Source organism: Glandiceps talaboti, chromosome 2 (assembly GCF_964340395.1).
Source record: "Glandiceps talaboti chromosome 2, keGlaTala1.1, whole genome shotgun sequence".
In the NCBI taxonomy this organism is placed as follows: domain Eukaryota; kingdom Metazoa; phylum Hemichordata; class Enteropneusta; family Spengelidae; genus Glandiceps; species Glandiceps talaboti.
Genome location: NC_135550.1, coordinates 6,796,746 through 6,818,854, shown reverse-complemented (window position 1 = coordinate 6,818,854; position 22,109 = coordinate 6,796,746). Strand labels below are relative to the sequence as shown.

Here is a 22,109-nt window from a genome sequence, read left to right as displayed (position 1 = left end):
AATGTAATACTTGTCTCTCTGTATTTGGACCATGTTGTGCCAAGTGTTATTAATCCAATTCATTTGTTTAATTTCTCCGTTCATGAATGCTTCAATGTCGGCAGTTGTAGATACATTGAATTACAGTACAGCACGCCATATCCCATCAACTGTGAAGCCAAAAACTAACTGTGTGGTACTTATCATTAGTGCCCCATTCCCCCTAACATCCCAGTGAACGTTACAACCCCAACATTCTTGAAACACTGCTACACTAACAAACCAAATAGTTAATATTTTTATCATCTTTGGTTCTCATTATTCATTATCAACCTTCACCATCAACTGCAATGTTTTGAATATTACTGACATTGGACGCTGTAGAAAGAGTATAAATGCAGTTAGTGGATAACACACCTTTTCTCAGCTCTGACTTTCTTGCCACACTGTGAACAGGTGTACATGTTATCTCCCTCTAGTGTATCCTTTACTGTGACTTCATCAAGAGATTCCTGTAGGATGGCAAGAATGCATACAGTATAAATACTCTGCTCAACCTAATCACAGTCAAAAAATGAATTTGAATCTGAATCTGACACTAACAATACAAATCTCATTGCCATGTGTAAATCTTGACTAATTGATCAGACATTACAGGAGATTTCGTCTCAGCTTGCAAATGCTATTACAGCTGATTCGACAAATTTAAGAACGATAATGTTTACATAGATGTTGATAGATTAGTAGTATTGGTTTCCAACTTTGTTTCAACATTTGCTTCACTTGTGGAAGTGTACAGTGAAGTACTTGAAGAGTTTACGATCTTATCACAGTTGGATACCGATAAGTAGTCAATGGGTTTGCCTGAATGAATAGACAACTTTATAGTGTGTACAAAGAGTTGTCTGCTTTTCCTTGACTAAGTGTTGCTGTCTTTTCAGAGATATTTGGTCATCAATTTTGTGTTTGAATGAGTCCATGTAAATAACTGCAAATTATAACTATGAAAAAATTCACATGTTTAAAGTAGAATTAATATCATTCAAAAATACATGGGACTAGTATTTCCAGACAAGGTGACTACTTTGTGTGTGCACCCTGGTGTTTACTGCTGATAGTATCTTTAAGTTTTAGTGTAACTTCAACAATGTCTGTCGATGTTGTAGCAAATTTTGAGACAAAGTTGGAAACCAATACTAGTAGTCTATCAACATCTATGTAAACATTATCGTTCTTTATTTTGTCGAAACGGCTGTAAATGAACTATCAAGATCAGTGAGACTGATCACAAGGTTTCATGTTGAGATAGACACAATAACGATAACACACAAACACCATTTAAACAGTGTATCCTCTGTATTTTGTTACATTTGTATTTGTTTTTGTTACCATTAACAAAATACAGAGCAGACACTGTGTAAGGGATATGTCTATCTCAACATGAAAAACATTGTAATCAGTCTCACTGGTCGTGATACATTGATTAGCAGCATTGCAGGCTAAAATGGAATCTCCTGTAACACCAACGAGTTACCATTTTCAAGTTTCCAGTTTATAAACATGTCAACAAATCTTAGAAGTGTGAACAGTAACTTACAAGATCAATGACAGTTACATGTTTTCCAGCATGTTAAATTTTACCATAAATACCATGACCTATACAAAGATACAACTTTCTTTTTTTTTTCAATTCCCACTGTCTAGTTATGACTGAATAAGTGTTCTATATACTTACATAGAGATTCTTCATATCAGCAACCTGACATCTGACTGTATAGAATTCTTCTAGAGTGCGACTTACATGAGGACAGTCCTGTTGAGAGTATATACCATTGGTAATATCAAATCATGATATCTTGGCTGTACATGTCTGCGTTAACATAACTTATACTCTGACCACCTAATATTTCAGTTACCATGACGATAGTGACATCAACATATACTGTAAACCTCAATATTTTTGCCACTAGACATTTTTTTGCGATCGTAGTCTTTAGCTAGTTCTCAAACACTAATTTTTACTAACAACCAGATTGTTACATTATGTTCATGTGTAAGAAGGCATTTTAGTCACTACTTATTTTTAAGGGGTTTTTACAGCGAAATAAGCAAAAATTAGTGTTTAGCCAAAATTTCCAGGTTTGCAGTATTTCTCTTTTCAAAATCTTACAATATACTAGCATCTCCAGTACACTTGGCAAATACTTCTTTTTGATGTTGTTCACTTGAAGAGTTGACGATGAACTAGAAATCTTACATTTTGTAGTATGTTCACATGTAAATTGACAAAATAACTTGAATCTCAGTCCAACTGTTCCAAGTTCAATCCTTTCCAATACAAACTATAGGTCAAAACGTGTCAAATAAATGAAACACATCAGGATTCAAGATCAGAACTTACCAGTGAGACTACATTGTTGGTGATCACACCATGAAACAGACTTCTCACTACATCTTTCTGAAATGACAACAGGTATGTTTGACAGAAGTTATACAACGGAAAGGTAAAGAATGGGACAATAAAAATCTGTGAGATATACACGTCAATTACACACTGTAGTAAAATGATTGTTTTTACTTTACAAGCTTTGGATAGTAGGGATAAAGACTATTCTACATGACTATGGTGTTTTAACCTTTAGCCCTATCATAACAAAGAAATACATATATGGAAATAATGGTGTTACATACCAGTGCTGGTGACATCTCCTCCATCTTACTGATTAAATCAGTAAAGAACTCTGTCATGTCTTTCTGTTCTCCTGTATTCAGTGGTTGTTTATCCATCACATACACCTTACAGAAACTTCTAGGATTGTACGCTTTGTGTTCACTTTCTTGTAAATATGCAAACATCTTCTGAAGTTCTTTGAGAATTCCAAGGTGTTTCATGTCCTGCCCAGTTATCTGTGGGAAGAAGGAAGTCAAAATTTAATACACAAAGCCAGAGACCATAGACACATGTATACTGTTTTCCACTACAGCGCCCTGTATGGTGAGGTTGGAGGTGACAACAGGACATATAAGTTTTCCTATATACCTATAAATACACAATGCATTCACATTCCCTACTTTTTTCTTTTCCTTTAGTTGTGCCTTGAGAATAGCACTATTGTTGTGTTCGGCCTTTTGTAAACTGCACAAGGCTTTTAACATCGTGGGAGCTGAGCCAAGACAATGAAATATGTGAGGAGTCTAGAGTTGGAAGACTGAAATCTGTGTTGACTTAAAACCCCTCCCTTACATGGCGACTTACCTTTGAATTAAGAATAGCTGCCCTAGCTTCTGGCATCATGTACAATTGTTGCACACATGATGCCATGTAACAGGTAGCACCAAGATTTGTAAGTCCAACAAACCCACACGATGCCCTACCATCATCACTGGGCCAGTAGTTCCACGGATACTGGGGATGCTTGCCTGCAGAAAACACAGCACACAAAACTTAGAAGTTACTAGTAAGTACATCATGACACGAAGCAATGTGAACAAAGTTTGCTATATTTTTTATAGTACTTTGTTTGATAGAAATTTATTTTGATGAAATTGTACAACAGGAATGACTTTATATTGCACAGAGGTATTTCATTTCTGTCAGCTCCTGCTGTGTACTGTTTCAACTTTGTACACATTTGCTTAAGGCCAACTAAGTGAATACCCACAGTATATTCATGCTTGTATTACAAAAATATAAAGACTAGAGATTTACTAGCCAAGAGTCTCCGAGAAATAGGAAGACAACATAAGCTAGGATACGGTAAGTCAAAAGATTGAAGATTAATTAGTACAGACTAATTTGTACAATAAACACTGTCAATTTCTTCATATAAAAAAAACAGCAAAAAAACACCAGTGTGTTTGCTTGAGTGAATTGAACCAAAGAAAGGACTTAACACAAAGACAACATTACGTAAAAACAACAATATAACTGATACAAAAAACAACAGCGGGTGCATTTGATGTTGGTTTCACATGACGCTTTTATGAGATTGAGTGTGTTTATATAGGATGATATTATAGTGTAACAGTAACAGTTGGACTTGATTGTTATAATGTGTAGCATTCTATCACTAAACAAAGTTATGGGATCTGGGGCTCATGTGGTTGTCGGTGGCCGAGTGGTTAAACCACTTGCCTCTTACCACTGCGGTCGGGGTTCGAACCCCATTCAGGGTTCGATTAAATTTACCACGCTGTAAGTAAGAAGAGTGTCGTTCAGTTTGACTCTACCGAACAACGCAGGTTTTCCCCGGGTACTCCGGTTTCCTCCTGCATTAACACTGAACCCATGAGGGATGGCCCTCACTGGACTTCTTGGGAGACAAGTGTTTATATGCTTAAAGAACTATCCAGTATAAATAAAGATTATTATTATTATATTTTGATAAGTTACCACCCCCAATTTATATGCATGTCTTTGCATAAAATTTGTCCCATTCCTGCATACCACAAGCATGCAAGCAAACACATTGGTGTTTTTTGTGGGTTGTACTTCACTTTTCAATGCGCTATAGATACAATCAATAAGAAGCACTTCTGTCATATTTCTGTAGACCTAGATATTTTCACTACTAGAAAATTTGATGATTTTACAGTTTTCAGCAAGTTTTCAAAGACAAATTTTCTCTAATTACCAGACGGGTAACATTGTGTTCATGTACAAGAAGGCATTTCAGTCACTACTTATTTTCAGTCACTACATATTTTCATGTTTTTGTTTTCCAGTAATAAGTTAGTGAAAATGTCCAGGTTTACAGTACATTGTATCTTAAACTAATATGAACATATAAGAAATGTTACCAACCTTTTACTTTCTCACCTGGTGTGTGTTGACGTAACATCCTTCCATGCAGTAATCTATAGTTTTCATTGCTACCTTTGACAAGTTCTGTCATCAAGTCATAAGCAGCTGTCCTGCTGGCTCTGGATTTACTCTTTGGAAGGTACCTTGTCTCCAATGTTGGCAGTGCAAATAAGATATTAAAAATATCTTCTAAGAATTCCTAGGAATTAAAACAGGAGACGAAAACTCTTGATAGAAAGCTAATCCTTGAGTGCATGGATCCAGACACTAGATTATTATCACACAAATTGTACATTTTTTTTATGATACAGATAATAGTAATTTAATTTTGTCTAGTGCAATGAGGCATTTACAATGTCTGATCTTTGTGGCAGGTTTGTAAGCTATTGGCTTGTATGTATCAAAGACTAATTTTCAGAATGGAATTCAATGGACTCACAATAGATCCAAACACTGAGGCTGATAAATTAAAAGGTCCTCTTTGTACTGGATGAAAACAAGGAAAGGAATAGGTCACAAACATAAGGTACTAGATACAGGGTTCATTATCAACATGCATGGTGTATGCATTTTCAGATCTCATTCTGTGTCACCATTCTACAACCTTGACCTGTCCATTGTTACTGAACTTCATCCTCTAAACTTTGATGGATAAACAGGACCAACGTTGAAATGTTATTGTTAGATTAGGATTGATAAAAACAATTGTCTGGAAGAATTGAATCAGGGCAGTTAAAAGACTTTCTTCTTTCCAACCCTGATGTGACCATCTTAACAGCATTTCACCTTCCAATCTTAACCTGGCCATATTTCCCAACTTTCATCCTCCAAACTTACCTGGCCATCTTTGGTGAATTTCAGAGGTGGGTCATGTTGTACCACAGCTGAACACAACTTAAGTAACCCAGTCAAAGCAACGTCTTCTGTTGTATTATGTCGTTGTTCAAAGATATCACGACTGCCAACAGAAAAGTAGACATATGGATTACTGACTGTACTGAAGTAAATATACTTCCTTCAAAATAATGCAAAAGTTAGATATCTGTGGCCAAGTTCAAGTGCAAAGTATTAAAGATAAACAATTCACAAAAAATACATTAACATACATTAAATAAATTAAATTATTTTCCATTTCTTTAGCATAAAAAAGTTCTGCATTTATCAATAAACTACAGACAAGTACAAGCAGTCAATCAGTCACTTAATTTTTTCCCAAAAATTTGAAAAGAAAATTGTACTGATACTTCAAGTCACAGGTACCCTTAGACTGGCACCAGTCCCTTGGGAGATGTTTTTGTCTCATGATCATCAAATGTTTTGAATTTGTTATTCATTTCAAATTTTGTGAAGGAAAATGTGGTCAACTTTTCAATTTTTTAAAATTTTCCCAATTAATTACAGTCTCCCAAGGATGATCTTAGTGTTCACCAGACTAATCACAATCACTCATTCAGGTCACTATTTGACACAGAAGAACACAATTGTGAAAAAATCTCAGGGACTTGAGCAAGTCTGAGATACCCTTTATACATTATAATACATACAAGATAATAGGGTACTTGAAATCCAAACTGGGCATGCTCAGATGCAAACGACTATGGGATTATCTGTGGTTATCGTAATACATAATCAGGTGCTATCAACACAATAAACTGGTCAGGTGTAACCATGACTCGATTATTTGTGGTTACAAACAAGTTAACACACTTGTTTATGATTGATTCATGTTTACCATCATATTTCCCATGATGCAACATTCATGATATTCAAGATGGTGGGTTTTCAAGTTCCCTATTGAGGTGACTGGTCTATGGATTCATCAGGACACTCACCTTCTGATACACTCTGCTAGATGTTGTGCCATGTTGTCTAGTTCATCCATACGTCGTTGTTGATGTTCTTTCTCATCTGCACTGATTTCCTCTAATGCTGCAATGTTGTCAACCAGCAGACAGAGTAAACGGAAATAGTTCTTACAACCAGGATTGTATTCTTCTACCTCGTCATGATCCCCTGCCTGGTATGGAAGAAAATCAACATTATTACCATACCTTCAAACAGTGGCTGCATGACAGTGGACCTTCTGTACAAACTATACAAGCTAGGGAGTTTTGGTTATGGAGGTTAGGCTCCCTAGTATATACCAGATTAGTATCACCTACAACAGACGGTCACTGTTCTACATGTGTCCATGTCATAAAGCTGCTACAGTTTTGAATCTGATGGGTTCTGTAGTCTATGTGTGAATATTACTATGAGACTGAAAAGATTCACTGTTGTGAGTACTACTTTCAATGCTACCATGATTACAAGCACTTCCACAATTAAACAACAGACTTTCAGTCTTTCAAGGTAAAAATATCATGGATTCTCCTCGTCAAAACCTTACTGAAATTGTAATAATATGTTCTTATATCACAACCAAGGGTTCTTATTACTTACGAGTAGCAGTTCACCAGTTCAGGTTGACAGGCTTTGTCAAACTGTTCATTTGCTGGCTTTATCGCTAGGTGGCATATTAGCAATGACATGATCATAGAGATGATGTCATCGGTATTGTTCCTGTTCATGGTATTGCCCACTTGCCTTCTAAATGAAGGTAAAGCCAGGAAATGGACAGTTTTACAAAACCTGTCAACCTGAACAGTCGAAACGTTACTCACAAGTAATTATGAATCTGATGAACATGTTTAAGGGGCTTTACTGAAGTACAAAATGTAATTCTGTATACATTTGCGCATATATTACCTGTTTGATGAGTGGTTTGAAGTTCTGTGCTGCTGACAGGAAACTGAGTAAGCTTGACAAGAGAGAATGTGAAAACTGTCTGCTTAGGTGACTGTTACCAATACATAGTCTGTATAGACCATCACAGGCTTCCCGTCGTACAAGAACCTGTAATCAAGTATTCAAACATTAAAATAGGTAATGACTTCTATAATCAATCACTTCAATATAATCTCTTTCCCTCCAAAACCTACCATCACTTTCCTGACAAAATATCACTCACTCTTGAAAATTACCTTTACTTTCACTTCAAAAACTACCATCACTCTTCTGCCAAATCTACCATCAATTTCCTGCCAAATCTACCATCAATTTCCTGCAAAATCTACCATCAGTTTCCTGCAAAAAGTACCACCATTTTCCCACCAAAAACTACCATCACTTTCCCACCTAACCTACCACCTCTTTCCCACCAAAAACTACCATTACCTTTGCACCAAAACTATCATCACTTTCAAACCAAATACTGAAAACCACATCTTTGTATTTAGTCACCAAGCACAATCTCCCTGACTTGACAAATCTCATGCTTTGATATAAAAACAATTCATTGACAACTCTATGACTATACAAACAGGTCTAAAATTCAGCAGTAGTGGGACAATTCTTAGTACACCAAGTTATGACTCTGGTAGTCAAGGCTTCGGTTTACTAAGTTAGACACAACTAAAAATTTAATTTTTGTTTGCTGTGGCAGATTACACAAGTGGATGATAGTGGTCCCACTGTTGTGCGATTCTAATCACTCTAGTGTCAAGATAGAGTAAACATTGGAAGTCCCAAAACAGTGCACTGAAAGTTCATGGAACCACCTTTCAGACAGTTGGCTACTAAGACTATAATTAAACCAATATTCACTCAATAGCTTATCACTGCTGTACTGTATCAACACGTTGCAACAATATGTTTAGTTTGTGGCTGCCTTGATAAACCAAAGCTCAATTACCAGAGTACTAGTACACTACACTGGGTCTTTCAGTGTTTTCATTGTCACAGACTACATGAACTGATGGTTAGATAATTCTTATTTTGAAGAACAAAACGTACACAAGGAGAGTCTACAATTCTAGTTATAACAAGTAGATTCTTACCTCAGGAGACTCTAGAACCAATCGTCTCAACCATACATCAAAGTTATCAGTATTACACAGTTCTATCTTGATTTCTGGCTGTGTATTGGCCCATGATACTAGTAGTAACAATGAGTATCTCACCACTGGAAAACACGACAAATTAGAAGAGTTACTACAACAAAGTAGAGAGTCTATCTGTTGTGTGTCCTCTATGAATGAAATGTAACTGATGTCAGTACGCTGTCTTCCAGTATTGAGATGGAATGAGGACTTTACCGAGGCAAGGATTTACCCATGAATTTCCCATGCAAGGATTTTGCCTAGGATTTACCCAGGCAAAGATCTACCAAGGATTTACCCAAATACCCTGGCAAAAATTTACCAAGGCGAGGATACACAGGCAAGGAACACACTGATTAATATTTATATGCATCTCTACATCCATTCTAGTCACTTGCAAACAAAATGAAGCTCACCTTCTATGGCGAATAAAACTATGTCTTGGAACGGCAGATGGTACAGTGCTAAAATGATAAATGTCAGATGAAAATGTCAGACACCTCTTACTTCACATTTGATGTCTGTTTGATTCTAGTCATGATGGGGAATATGTGATGTGTCTTTATATCCACACCACTTTACGACAGCCATGCTACTTTGAACAGATGGTTGTCAGGAATACTTTATTTCATTTCAGAGAAATTAATGTAGAAAATACAAGACAAAGTACAATAAAGGGTGGTATACTGTAGCATGACTGTCCTCACTTGCACAGCTCACATACATATGTACATACATACGTACATACATACATACATTTTACATACATCCATCCATCCATCCATCCATCCATCCATCCATCCATCCATCCATCCATCCATCCATCCATCCATCCATCCATCCATCCATCCATCCATCCATCCATCCATCCATCCATACATACATACATACATACATACATACATACATACATACATACATACATACATACATACAGACAGACAGACAGACACATACACACATGACACGAGTATTTATAAGCACTAAACAAATATGTTACAGGGACTGAAATAAAAACAAAATGCTTCAGCGTATTTGTTAAGTTTGGGAATAATGGTAATGGAGAGATGAACTCTGGAAATATTATCTTATAGGGTACTCTAGTAAAAGATCTGGGCAACTTGGCTAGAGTTTCTGTACTTACCATGCTTACCAAAGCACTGAAGTTTGATGACAACCAGTTTCAAAAAATATCTTTTAAATGAAGTTGCCTGGTTACTAATTAAAGTTGTGACCACAATGAATAGACACCTACCATCAGCCCTACAGTGACATCTCACATTATATTGTGAAACTGTCTAAGAAATGTGCATTGGGGTATGAATGCATGAAATGTGCATTTTGTACAGACTGTGATGAAATGACACCTACCGTCTTCCAAACTATGACAGCTGATACACTATGTTACAATTGTCTAGATTAAGTCTGCATGGTTAAGTTTTGTACAACCCATACTAAAATGGCACCTACCATCTGCCCGACTACGACATCCTACATGAAACTGTTGTAACTGTCTTGGTGCAGCAGCATCGTATATAACACTCATCAATCTGGTCAATGACCCTTCCTCACCAAGTAACTCCAACATATTCTAAAAATTCAAAGCAATCAGAAATACAGCAATGTCTTGAGATCCCTTTCCAAATCATATCATTAACTGTAAATAGGGAATTCCAAGCATTCAATTTACACTGGACTTACATGTGTTTTAACAGTTAAGATGCAATATACTTTTCAATTGAAAGACTCCCTAGGCCAAGGACTTTTTTCATTACAGAGGAGGATATTACCTACTCTACAATCATCAACTTTAACTGGAGAGGAATAATAAAACATACAATTGAACCATATTTTTCCCTTATCCACCCATTATATATATGTATATTTTCAAATGAATATTAATTTACCCAGATATGATATCAAGAGATGAAAATTGGGCTTATGCAAATGAGTAAACTTGTCTGCATATATGCAGACTTGGCCTGGGAACCTGGAAGGGACTGCCTGCATATATATGCAGACTTGGCCTGGGAACCTGGAAGGGACTGTCTGCATATATGCAGACACGGTGTTTTTAATATTTTCTCACCTTTCTCACTCGCAATGCCACTCTCAAGTAAGGATCTGCACTGCGATGTTTCTCTTTCCTGTGTTTCTTACTCGGAGTTTCAAAGTCGACGTTGGATTGAGACTCAAAGACGTCATCCTGGCTGTCTGGATCTGCACTTGTAACATCAACACCAAATTGGTACATCAGTTTTAACAGGCATGCCAGACAGTCTTGTTGCCACTGAAATGAAAACAATAGATTTTGGTCAAGTCAACAAATTTGTACCCTTTGTCTAGACCAGTGTATTATCAAATGGGAGTGGACTAAAAATGAAAATATTTGGACAAAACCTGTAAGTTAAAGATGTGAAGATATTCAAATTATCTTATTTCACTCTTGATTTGTCGATACTTGTAAATTTCCAGACATAAAAAAAATATTCAACGTACCTCATCCCACTCTTGATCTGCCGATACTTGTAAATTTCCAGACATGAAAATATTAAATAAATGTTTCATTGCACCATGATTGATAAACTGGAAATGAAAGAAGGAAGAAAGAAAGAATGAAAGATAAAAATTAAGTTTTGGAGCAAGGAATGGTCAGTACATTATGACACACAGCAGAGACGATGTACATATTAAAAGTCAAAGATTGACCTAATTTGCACACAAGGACTTGGCTGACTCAAGCTGGTACAGCAAAATTTAGAATTCCATCAGGTAAGAGTCTAACAGTTGCAAATTGTTGTCACAACTTCACTGATCACTAAATACAACTACGTCTGAAATTTCTTGCAACAAAAAGGTACATGGTTGATCATATTACAGTAGTACCAATGTCATTTCAAAGTCAAATCTTCTACTTCAAGTTCAAAAGAACAAAGTTACAGTGCTATAACTCTTTAGTTCATTTCAAATACTGTGAAATACTTCATTTTCATTTAGAATTTATTTTCATGGTGTGATTTTCTGCTAAAATAAAATCTCTTGAAAATACTTGCTACCCACAGATACCCAGGTATACTTTCCTAAATCAGTGAAAATTAAGTCCAAGTATAAAAATCAATCAGCCAATTTCCCTTTTCACTGAATATTGTAAATCCTTTGAAAATATACCATTTGACAGGATATGAAGTTCCATTATTTCAATATTTGCCTGACTTCATACACAGGAAATCTAGACATTTCAGACACTGAGAGACAATTTTCATCAGATTATCTTCGCTACAAAATTTCAAACCAAGGTATAACAACTCACTGTCTCCATCCAGGCACTAGCATCCTCATAACCTGCTTCAGTGTCTATCCGACTGGAGTATGCTTCCCCATACACACCCTGGAAAGGCAGCACATAACAAGTCATACATATATGTTACACATTAGAGACTTTGTCTTACAAATTGTTATGTGACAACTCCCTACATTTCACATTTCTGAGTATGCATTGATTCTATGCACATCCCCTTAACAGTAGAGTTCTTCCATTGTAAATGTGAAAGTCTGAAAAGACTATTTTGTGTTTATTTATAACTCAGTTTTCTAAGTTGAAACTGTCATGCTTATATCCTGTTTCCTCGTTACCATTTATGTCGATAGCTGTGTAGATTGATGTTATCATCAATGTATTCCATTCAGCTGATTCCATTCAAACCAAGGGGTGATACAATCATATACTCTGTGATAGCATATCCAAATTAGCTGTGTTTCCATATAATAATGACTCTTACTTCCCTGTCAATAGTTACACATCTTGCCATTATGTATTCACTATCTTTACTCAGATATCGGTTGACAACTTACTTTATCTAAGACTCCAAAGTCTGATTTGCTCGCAAGCGCTGCATCACCACCTCCAACACTAGCCTGTTGAAACACACAATTTTTTTTTTACTATTAAATCATACTTGACGACAAATTTCATAAGATGGAATTTTTTTAACAAAGAAACAATATTCAACACAATATTTCCAAATCGGTGGCACTAATAATTTCTGTGTAACTATGACAACACAGAATATTCTTAATCCCTCAAATGAGTGACAGTGGCATGTATTTAATCTTACCAAAGACTTGGTTCTTTTCCTGTGTGGATTTGTTAACGCTTCCATTATCTGTAGTGAGTACAGCAACTGCTGTGGATTCTCTTCACAAAGTAAATCACTCCAGTCAGCTGATACTGGTCCACTCTTCTCACTGCAATCACCACTACCATCCTGTTGAAATAAAAGTACATCATTCCACATAAATATGTTGACAGAACATGTCTTCCAGTTTTGTAGGAAGTAGAATATGATAATGTCATAATTATTACACATCGTTACATAAAATGCACATAGGGCTGGCTTTTGGATATGCTGCCAAGTGGGGCAAAAGTTGAATATTCATAGACTTGAGTAAAAGTTGTCAGTCAGTTCAAGCTTCATAAATCTTACACTTGGTTGACAACAATGATGAGTAATTGATTCCTTGCTGGATCATCACAGCTTGAGATTGGTCAGAATTTTTTTTAAATTCAATTTTAATAAGTTAGACAAAACTAGAAACCTGCCACAGTGCCAAGTTTATCAGGACTAACTTACCTGGCCTGTCATCAAAGCTTGGAATTTGCCAAGTTTATCAGGACTAACTTACCTGGCCTGTCATCAAAGCTTGGAATTTGCCAAGTTTATCAGGACTAACTTACCTGGCCTGTCATCAAAGCTTGGAATTTGCCAAGTTTATCATGACTAACTTACCTGGCCTGTCATCAAAGCTTGGAATTTGCCAAGTTTATCAGGACTAACTTACCTGGCCTGTCATCAAAGCTTGGAATTTGCCAAGTTTATCATGACTAACTTACCTGGCCTGTCATCAAAGCTTGGAATTTGCCAAGTTTATCAGGACTAGTTGGCAGCAACATTAATAATTCCCACACTCTTCTGGACATCAGTCTGGCTTCTTTTCGATTCATCTGAAATGATAAAACATGCACAGAGTGTTTACAATTACATACATGGTTAGGTGTTCCAACTGTTTTACAAGATTTCAAAACTGATTTCTACTCTCATGTAACTGAACACACATCATAAACAAGAACTATGTACTTAGATTTAGCTTTCTAGGTTGATATAATAATCTTTCTTTGTTCCAATAAATTTGAAAATTTGTTGAATGATTGCCACTGAGCAGTGCCCTATTGTTGAACAGCAGGAGGAAACTGGCGTATCTAGGGAAAACCACGAGTATGAAGCTACCATCATATTCATATTCAGATTCACTTTCAAAGTTGACCTCTACTCTCAATGTGAATATGATGATAGCTTCACATGTTCATCATCAGATTCGAAGTCTTCCGAATGGGTACAAACAAGTGTTTGGCAAATCACAAATCCTTCATTGGCAGGTTGAAATCATGTGATTGTAGTTACTTTTCACTTGATTAGCGTGGATTTGCATGCTTTCTGCTTATTTTTGCCAGAGTATCCAATTTGCACCATGAATTATTGTTGTCATATAAAAAACTAATTTGGAAGTTTAGTATGCCTTTCCCATATCTTTGAAAATGAAATATCAATATTTGGGTGTACAAAAAACCTGTATGAGTAATGTAATAAAATATGGCCTGGCTGGGTGTGTTTTGATTTCCCGCAGTGCTGCTATCTTTGAAACCCTACTTAACACTTACACTGGTGAAATTTACACAAAATAGTGTTGTCAAGACCACAATTATCACAATGTGTGTAGTTCCCTTGATCGGGATCGGTCAACACAATCGATTGTGAAAAATAATGGTCCATGACAACAATAATTCATGGTGCAAATTGGATACTAGGGCTGGCAAAAATAACAAGAGAGCATGCAAATCCAGGCAAATCAAGTGAAAAGTAATTACAATCACATGATTTCAACCTGCCAATGAAGGATATGTGATTTGCCGAACGCATGTTCGTACCCATTCGAAAATACTTCGAATCTGATGATGAATGTGTAAGCTATCATCATATTCACATTGATCGTAGAGGTCAACTTTGAAAGTGAAGATGAATATGAATATGATGGTAGCTTCACACTCGTGGGAAAACCTGAGTTGTTTGGCAGGGTCAGACTGAATATCACCCTTCTTATTTGGTTAATTTTTAATCAAACCCAGTCGGAGGCACTGTGTGGGTTCGAACCCAGACTGCAGGTTTACAAGCTAACCACGCGACCACCAACAACCCCATAACGCGACCACCAACAACCCCATAATATATATATAACACAGGTTGTACAAGTTAGATATAGTAAAAAATTTTCAGACAAACACAAAATTTACTTCTTGATTTTGGTACAAATGTTGTTTAATACATGATTATAGTTTTTAGAATGTTACTAATATGTCGCTATATATCTCCTAACTCTGATGAGTCACAATTTATCAAGTATACATCTAGTATAGGACTGTACAGGTTGGTGGTAGTGAAACGTTGTCCTGATATTACAACAACTGTACTTACTAGTGATATGTTGAGATTACTACCGTAACTATTGAGTTGATGTAGTAAACTAAATATTCGACTAAAGTTGGGTTCATGTAGAAGTATCATCATTGGTAGCTTTTCACGTGATGGCGGTGACATACAGGACGCTGGGAGTTGTACGCCCTCTCGTTTACGATCTCTTCGGATGTTGCCAAATGATACGAACACAAGCTAGAAGAAAAGATACCATTTCAGAATGGATTTATCATTACATTACAGTACATTATATACATGTTTGTATTGAAAAGGGTTATATTCACAAGCATTTCATGAAGTGAGGTGTGAAACTGGGGGAACATGACTCTAACATAATAAATGCCACACATCTTAAATGAAAATTGCTTTCTAACTGAACAACAGAAATACTAGTACATATATTCTGACTGTTCCCTATATTTACTTTGTCAACTGATACAAAATATGAATAAAATGTTTAGCATCATACCTGCATTTCTTTAAATCCTGTTTCTGTAAGTGACCTTTCATCCACATCTGGAGTCAGTTCATGACCCAGTGATATCATCCTAACCGGTCCTTGTCCTGGGCCACCACCCACTGGCTGTGCCAACAACTGTGGTACAACCCCACCAACAGGCTGTGCCAACAACTGAGGAACCACCCCACCAAGTGCTGTACTCAGTTTCCTACCAGTCTCTTGTTCTTTGTCACCTTTCTTGTCTTCATGTTGCTGGTGGGTGACCTCACACCAGTGGGTGACCTCTGCCCTCAGGTCAGCAACTAGGTCATTGCAGTTCATTTCAATGGTTAGCTGTGTGGAAAGAACAAGACTTGTGTAAGCACTGAAGAAACTATCATGTTACCATGACATTTGTGATGTTCATTTGCAACTTTCTCTTCATTTCAATAAAATAACTGGATCACAAGCTTTCAAATATTCCAGAATAATTCTCAACACAGATCACAAATACAAATTGAAAAGTTGATACTTAGACTGGCTACTATTTTACTAATACTACTCACCTTATCTGACATACCAGCCATCTGACAAACTACTCTCATTGTTGCTACATTGCCAGTCAAGTTCTGTTGATGACTTGATATACCCTTGCCTTGTAACTGCCACAGACGTAAATGATATGCATATCTATTGGAAAATAACACACGATACATTAATTCCATTAGATATGAAGAAGAAAAAACACACAGTATAATCATGGGTATTAAAAAGCTTTAACAGTCTTCTATACAAACATACATACATACATACATACATACAAATAAACAAACAAACAAACAAACACTACATTCATTCATTTGATATTGATAGACACACACACATACACACACACACACACCATATCCACACAAAGATATAATTCAGACATAGACACAGAGAGATGTTAGTTTCACAAAACCCTACTGACAGTCAGCCTGCATCAAATGTCCACCGCTGTATAACTAAAACTCTCTTCCACAACACCTATTATGCTTACCTCTTCCTGAAAGTTTCAAGATGTGTTTTCAATAGTAGAAGTCCTCTCTGTATAATACGTAGACATGAATCTTCAGCTGCTTCTAAGTCTTCTGATGCATTGACTAAACTATCCATACAACGATGAATAAACTCTTCCTCTTTCTCTAGAGTACCATTACCAGCTGAGTAGAAAAAAACAGTCTTAGTTTGAATATACTGTGAACAGAATCATTTCTTTCTATAATATCAAAAACATCCCTCTCTCAGTCACTTTCATTCAAATTAAGTGATTTCTACATATTTTATTTGCATTCAATACATTTTCCTGTCAAGATTTTTTGAGTGGGGTTTATCAATATGTTAAACACTGCTTTAAATTGTCTGGTGCTGGGGGTGGATGCCTGGTGAAACATCTTTGTACATGTGATGTCAAGGTGCTGGGGATGGATGAGACATGATAATACACCTGCTACCAGATTGACCATCACCCTACTCACAGCACTAACCTAGGCCCTACCTACAGTATCATACCAACCAACCCACAGCATCACCCTACCTACCCACAGCATTACCCTACCCACAGCATTGCCCTACCCAGTATCACCCTACCCACAGCATAGCCCTACCCACAGTATCACCCTACCCACAGCATTGCCCTACCCAGTATCACCCTACCCACAGCATCACCCTACCCACAGCATCACCTTACCCACATCATCCTACCCGCCACAACCCTATTCACAACATGTCAACCTACCTTCAATATAGAATGAATTGATGTACTGTACAGCTGACATACTGACATCTGTATCTTGTGCTCGTAATGCTATACTCCACAATTGATCCATACCAGACATCTACCAACAAAAACATGTGACAGATTATATCAATGTTTCTTAACTTCATAATTGCTTAATACAATGATTGCCTTCCATGGAAACCTTTGCTATGATTGAAAAGATATGTGTAATGTGCTGACTCTACCCTCAACCTTCATTTATTAACAAAGGTGATGTTGGCTTAAAAGATTTTAATATGGATGACATCAGTGAATTTGTTGACATGGAGAAAGATAGTCTGTATGTGTGCTTCAAGCTCAATTACCACTCTATTTTTCATAGGTATATGTAATTATCATAGCTTTGGAAATTTAACTGCTTGTGAGTCAGAGAATCAGAAAGTCAGTCAGTCAGTTAGTTAGTGAGTTCTTTGTAACTGACTGATGGAGACACATACTGGTAACAGATATGTGCTGTTATCAGCATACGTACAAAGGTCAGTCAGTCAGTCAGTCAGTCAGTCAGTCAGTCAGTCAATTAACTCTTGTAGCCAGATTGACAATTTGAAATGTGTTCTATATCAACATAGACAGTGTATCTTTACAACTAGATAGAGTTCCTGTAGTATTAACTTACATCAGTACTTGTACTGTCATAGGATGAGTTGGCAAGTCTTGCAAGACTACATAACTGATGAAATAGATTCAATCCCGTCATACTGATGGTCTCTGGATTCAACTGTGGCATCTGTTGATAGCAAAGTCTCATAGTTCAATATAGTGATATTCAACATACAGGCACAATTCACTAGACCATAGTTTAATTAATCCTGATCAATATTGCCATATTCATCACATATATACATCTTATTGCACCATCAGTGATACAACACCTAACAGATAACTAAAGCAGTATCAGCTACATGTACTTGCCCCATTCACTTAGAATATTCGTATCAGGTGTAAAATAACAGTGTTTAATTATCAGCCCTGTAGTGGTCATTCTAAATATATTCAAGTTTTAGCAATGTCGCTAGCAGACAAAACCCATCTGTGTCACAAATTAGAATATAGACAAATCTTATTGACACTTCATTCAGATAGCGATCAGCTAGGGGCTACCCTACCCAATGAGTAGACATTAGTTACAGATAGCTTACATTTAGCGCCACCACACACTGAGCTGATAATTAAAGCAGTCAATACATTGTTATTTTTCTAAGTGAATGGGGCAAGTAGCTGAAATGTTTTAGTCATTGGTTATGCGTTGTATGTTATGCTAGCCAAACACCATATATAATATATTTGTATTTGATAGGGTTAATATGATAATGTAACTACATGTCATACAGTGTGATATGACAAGTTACTATACCCATCTTTATCAGCATCAAAATGACCCATGTCGACTTTTTCTAATATACTATATGATAAATGCAAAATGGAAATGACATGTATGGTATGCATATACTAAGTGCTGCGTTGATGAAATGTGACCTTTCAGTGACATTGCAAATACCAAACCTTGTTCCTCTTGAACTCTACTAAATATGTTATTTCTACGTATTAACAAATGCTTCTAATGTTTTGGCACCCAAGTAACAAAGGGAAAATCTGGCAAACAAAAGATGCATGATTATCATAATTTATATCATAATATTGTTAGGGAACCCAAGTTTTTAATACCTGGGGAACTCAGTTAGATTTTACCTGCTTAGTACATTCAACAAACTGATAAGACATGCACATTAATTGTTTATATTGCTATTTGAGCCATCACTTCACATGCTTTGATTCTGGCTGTGTATCAAAGTCCATTCTACTTACCTTCTCATAAAAGATATGTTTGAATGTTTCAAGCCCCATGGCATGTTGGTCTTTATTTCTGGCTTGGTTTAGAAACCAGTTGAGGGCTTCATCACTGCATTCAGAATCAGTGACAAGACACGACCACAGTGTGTCCACTTGTTCCATTGTCAATCCTATATAAAGACAGCAATATATACACCACCAGGATTAAATCTTTAATATGACCATCATTTCAATTCTGACAATCTCTAATACGGGTTGTGTTTTGTAGTCTTGACGATATAATCAAAACATATCATTCTGATAATTGTTCTCTTGGTTTACTAAGATTGACACAAACTAAATCTATTGTTCGTCAATGTGGTAGATTACACAAGTGGGTGATAGCGGTTTCTCTGTTGTGCGATTCTAATCGCCCTATAATCGAGATAGTGTAAACATTGGAAGTACTAAAACACTACACTGCAAGTCCTCTACAGATGCCTGCCCTACTGAGACTATAATTAAACCAACATCCATTCACTAGCTTATCACTGTTGTATCCACATACTGCAACAATACTTTCAGTTTGTGTCTATCTTAGTAAACTGAAGGCTCAAATACCAGAGTACTATCTAAGTAAGTCAGCAACCAGACACCATCACAACAGTCAGCTCTTCCATAACGCTAGCACACATCAAGGTTACACGTGACTCTCCACACGTTCTTTCTAAACTCTAACTTATCATGACTCCCAACTTGTGAATCCTAATTCCCCCCTTACAACGATTTCATTACCACCTGTCACTTTCCCATCATTTGAAAACTCAAGAATAGATGTGATTCTATAGGCTGTGCGACATGACGTCAAAATATTCGGAAAAGTATCACACAACTTATATAATTATTCCCAACAAGTTGTAGAACAGTTTAGAATCAAAATGTGGTCATATCTGAAGAGAAGTAGTGTTATATTCACAGAGAAGTGTAATGTAATTAATGATGTCATCTCAATCCATAAATTTGACAGACTTACTGAAGTTATCTGGTGAACCAAGTGTAGAAAACACACAGGTCAAGAACTGTAATCTGGCTTGTACTTCTATGGTATGGGTATATCTGGACAAGAAAATCACAAATGATTTAGTTTCTTCAAGATCTGAGTTACTTCATGTACATCAACATGTTGAACACGTTTACTGAGTTACTACAAGTACATCACAAATGTTAACTTGCACCAGTTGTATATGATAAATAATTACAATAGATGTTATTCCCCAATATTTTTCTTCATCCAGCCAAGGAATATATGAGTAACCTAAGGGGCTTTGTCAGTATGAGTCAGAAGACGAGTAGTGACAACCCATAAAGTCACGAGTATTTTCTGACTGAATGAAGACAAATATTGGAGAATAACATAATTATAACAGTGTTAGTAATATCAAAGAAAAATCGAGGAAAGTGATGGCAATTTTGAATATTTTGACTCATATTTCAAACACAGCAGAACCAGTGACGTAGACATGCATTGTCGTGATACAGACGCACGTTGTCCTGATGTAAAATGATCTGGGTATAAATTCCATATTTTTGTTCAACTTGGCTCATACATGGTATAATAAGTAAGATAATATATTCTTCAATCCACATTGCTGAATTTTTAGAGACACAAATCAACACTGACATAAAAGTACATATTTGAACTAATACCTTTATTTTGATTTTACACACAGCAGAATTACTGAAAGCCAAATACAAGTAACACAGCTCTGAAGTGTATCTCAGTTCAGTTTGGCAAGAGACAATAAACTGCACAAGATTTGTTAGCGATGCGCTTCTCCATGTTGGATGTTTTTGAAAATTGAAGACATTTATAATTATTACATCTAATGTAATGTTAGAGTGCAAAAAAACTTAACTTACAGTTCTGTGTTGTAATTCAATTTCTTTCTAGAGTCTGTATAAAACACTAAGTTGTTGAAGAAATGTTCCATCATCTGAAGTTCTTTCTCTGCCCAACTGTTGAGAGATATAACAATGCGAGGAATTAATTCTTTACATCATTCTACATATTGTTGTCCCTTTACAATTGACTGAAGTTGCCATCTCAATATTACTAGTACCTGTCACTCTAAGGTAGAGAAAAAAATATGTTCTGGTACTGTAAACCAGGAATTTTTCGTGGAAGACTTGTTTTCGTCTATTTCACTGGAAAAAATTATGCAATAATATGTATAGTGACTAAAATGCCTTCTTGTATATACACACAATGTACTAGTCTGGTAATTAGTAGAAATTAGTGTTTGAAAACTAGCTGAAGACTGTAAAATCGCAAAATGTTCTAGAAGTGAAAGTATCTAGATTTACAGTATCTAGTTCTCTTCTGGGCTTAAAGACCCATGTTGGACTACGGTTAAAATGTGAGTTTCAAAAAAAAAACATTGGTCCCAAACAACAACAAAAAACGATCCTACTAATCCTTGTGGCTCCACTGATAAGATAGTACTACTAGTGCAAAAACATGGGCCTGAATCATTGGCCTTTAAAAGCAACTTTCATTTTTGAATATAAGTTGAACTCTGTAAATTACTTTTTCTATGATACCTCTGCTTCGTACATGTCTTTTAGACAGTTATTTGTGTATCGTTCACAGTGCTGGGTCTCTGATCACTGTATATATATAATTCACCTCCACACATCAACATGACTCACTTACATTGTAATCCAGTGTGTGTCGTATGTATTCCTGTACTGTTGAAAAGAACCAAATAACTTTGGCAGCAGACGAAGACATACTACCACAGACCTGGAAAAACAAAAAAATAATGAATAAAAAAACACTTATTTTAAATTG

The 22,109-nt window shown here is 36.2% G+C and overlaps 1 protein-coding gene across 2 annotated transcripts in view; it reads right to left on the bottom strand.

Annotated features, from left to right (window-relative positions):
* LOC144453643 (ubiquitin carboxyl-terminal hydrolase 34-like) overlaps positions 1-22,109 on the bottom strand; it is a 63,234-nt gene that overhangs the window by 25,610 nt on the left and 15,515 nt on the right. Inside the window, exons 17-44 of one of the 2 annotated variants that reach the window (XM_078144970.1) lie at positions 21,972-22,061; positions 21,179-21,274; positions 20,292-20,374; positions 19,295-19,449; positions 18,105-18,215; positions 17,447-17,546; positions 16,709-16,871; positions 16,236-16,359; positions 15,700-16,023; positions 15,231-15,425; positions 13,595-13,705; positions 12,819-12,968; positions 12,556-12,618; positions 12,014-12,091; positions 11,203-11,289; positions 10,793-10,993; positions 10,174-10,294; positions 9,120-9,167; positions 8,662-8,786; positions 7,532-7,678; positions 6,616-6,800; positions 5,621-5,741; positions 4,799-4,982; positions 3,236-3,399; positions 2,671-2,886; positions 2,381-2,437; positions 1,715-1,792; positions 397-491 (exon numbers count right to left, since the gene is read on the bottom strand). In XM_078144970.1, coding sequence (XP_078001096.1) covers positions 397-491; positions 1,715-1,792; positions 2,381-2,437; positions 2,671-2,886; positions 3,236-3,399; positions 4,799-4,982; positions 5,621-5,741; positions 6,616-6,800; positions 7,532-7,678; positions 8,662-8,786; positions 9,120-9,167; positions 10,174-10,294; positions 10,793-10,993; positions 11,203-11,289; positions 12,014-12,091; positions 12,556-12,618; positions 12,819-12,968; positions 13,595-13,705; positions 15,231-15,425; positions 15,700-16,023; positions 16,236-16,359; positions 16,709-16,871; positions 17,447-17,546; positions 18,105-18,215; positions 19,295-19,449; positions 20,292-20,374; positions 21,179-21,274; positions 21,972-22,061 — 3,672 coding nt within the window. Of the gene's footprint in view, positions 1-396; positions 492-1,714; positions 1,793-2,380; positions 2,438-2,670; positions 2,887-3,235; positions 3,400-4,783; positions 4,983-5,620; positions 5,742-6,615; positions 6,801-7,531; positions 7,679-8,661; positions 8,787-9,119; positions 9,168-10,173; positions 10,295-10,792; positions 10,994-11,202; positions 11,290-12,013; positions 12,092-12,555; positions 12,619-12,818; positions 12,969-13,594; positions 13,706-15,230; positions 15,426-15,699; positions 16,024-16,235; positions 16,360-16,708; positions 16,872-17,446; positions 17,547-18,104; positions 18,216-19,294; positions 19,450-20,291; positions 20,375-21,178; positions 21,275-21,971; positions 22,062-22,109 lie in introns of both variants that reach the window. The other variant, XM_078144971.1, reaches the window with a different exon arrangement.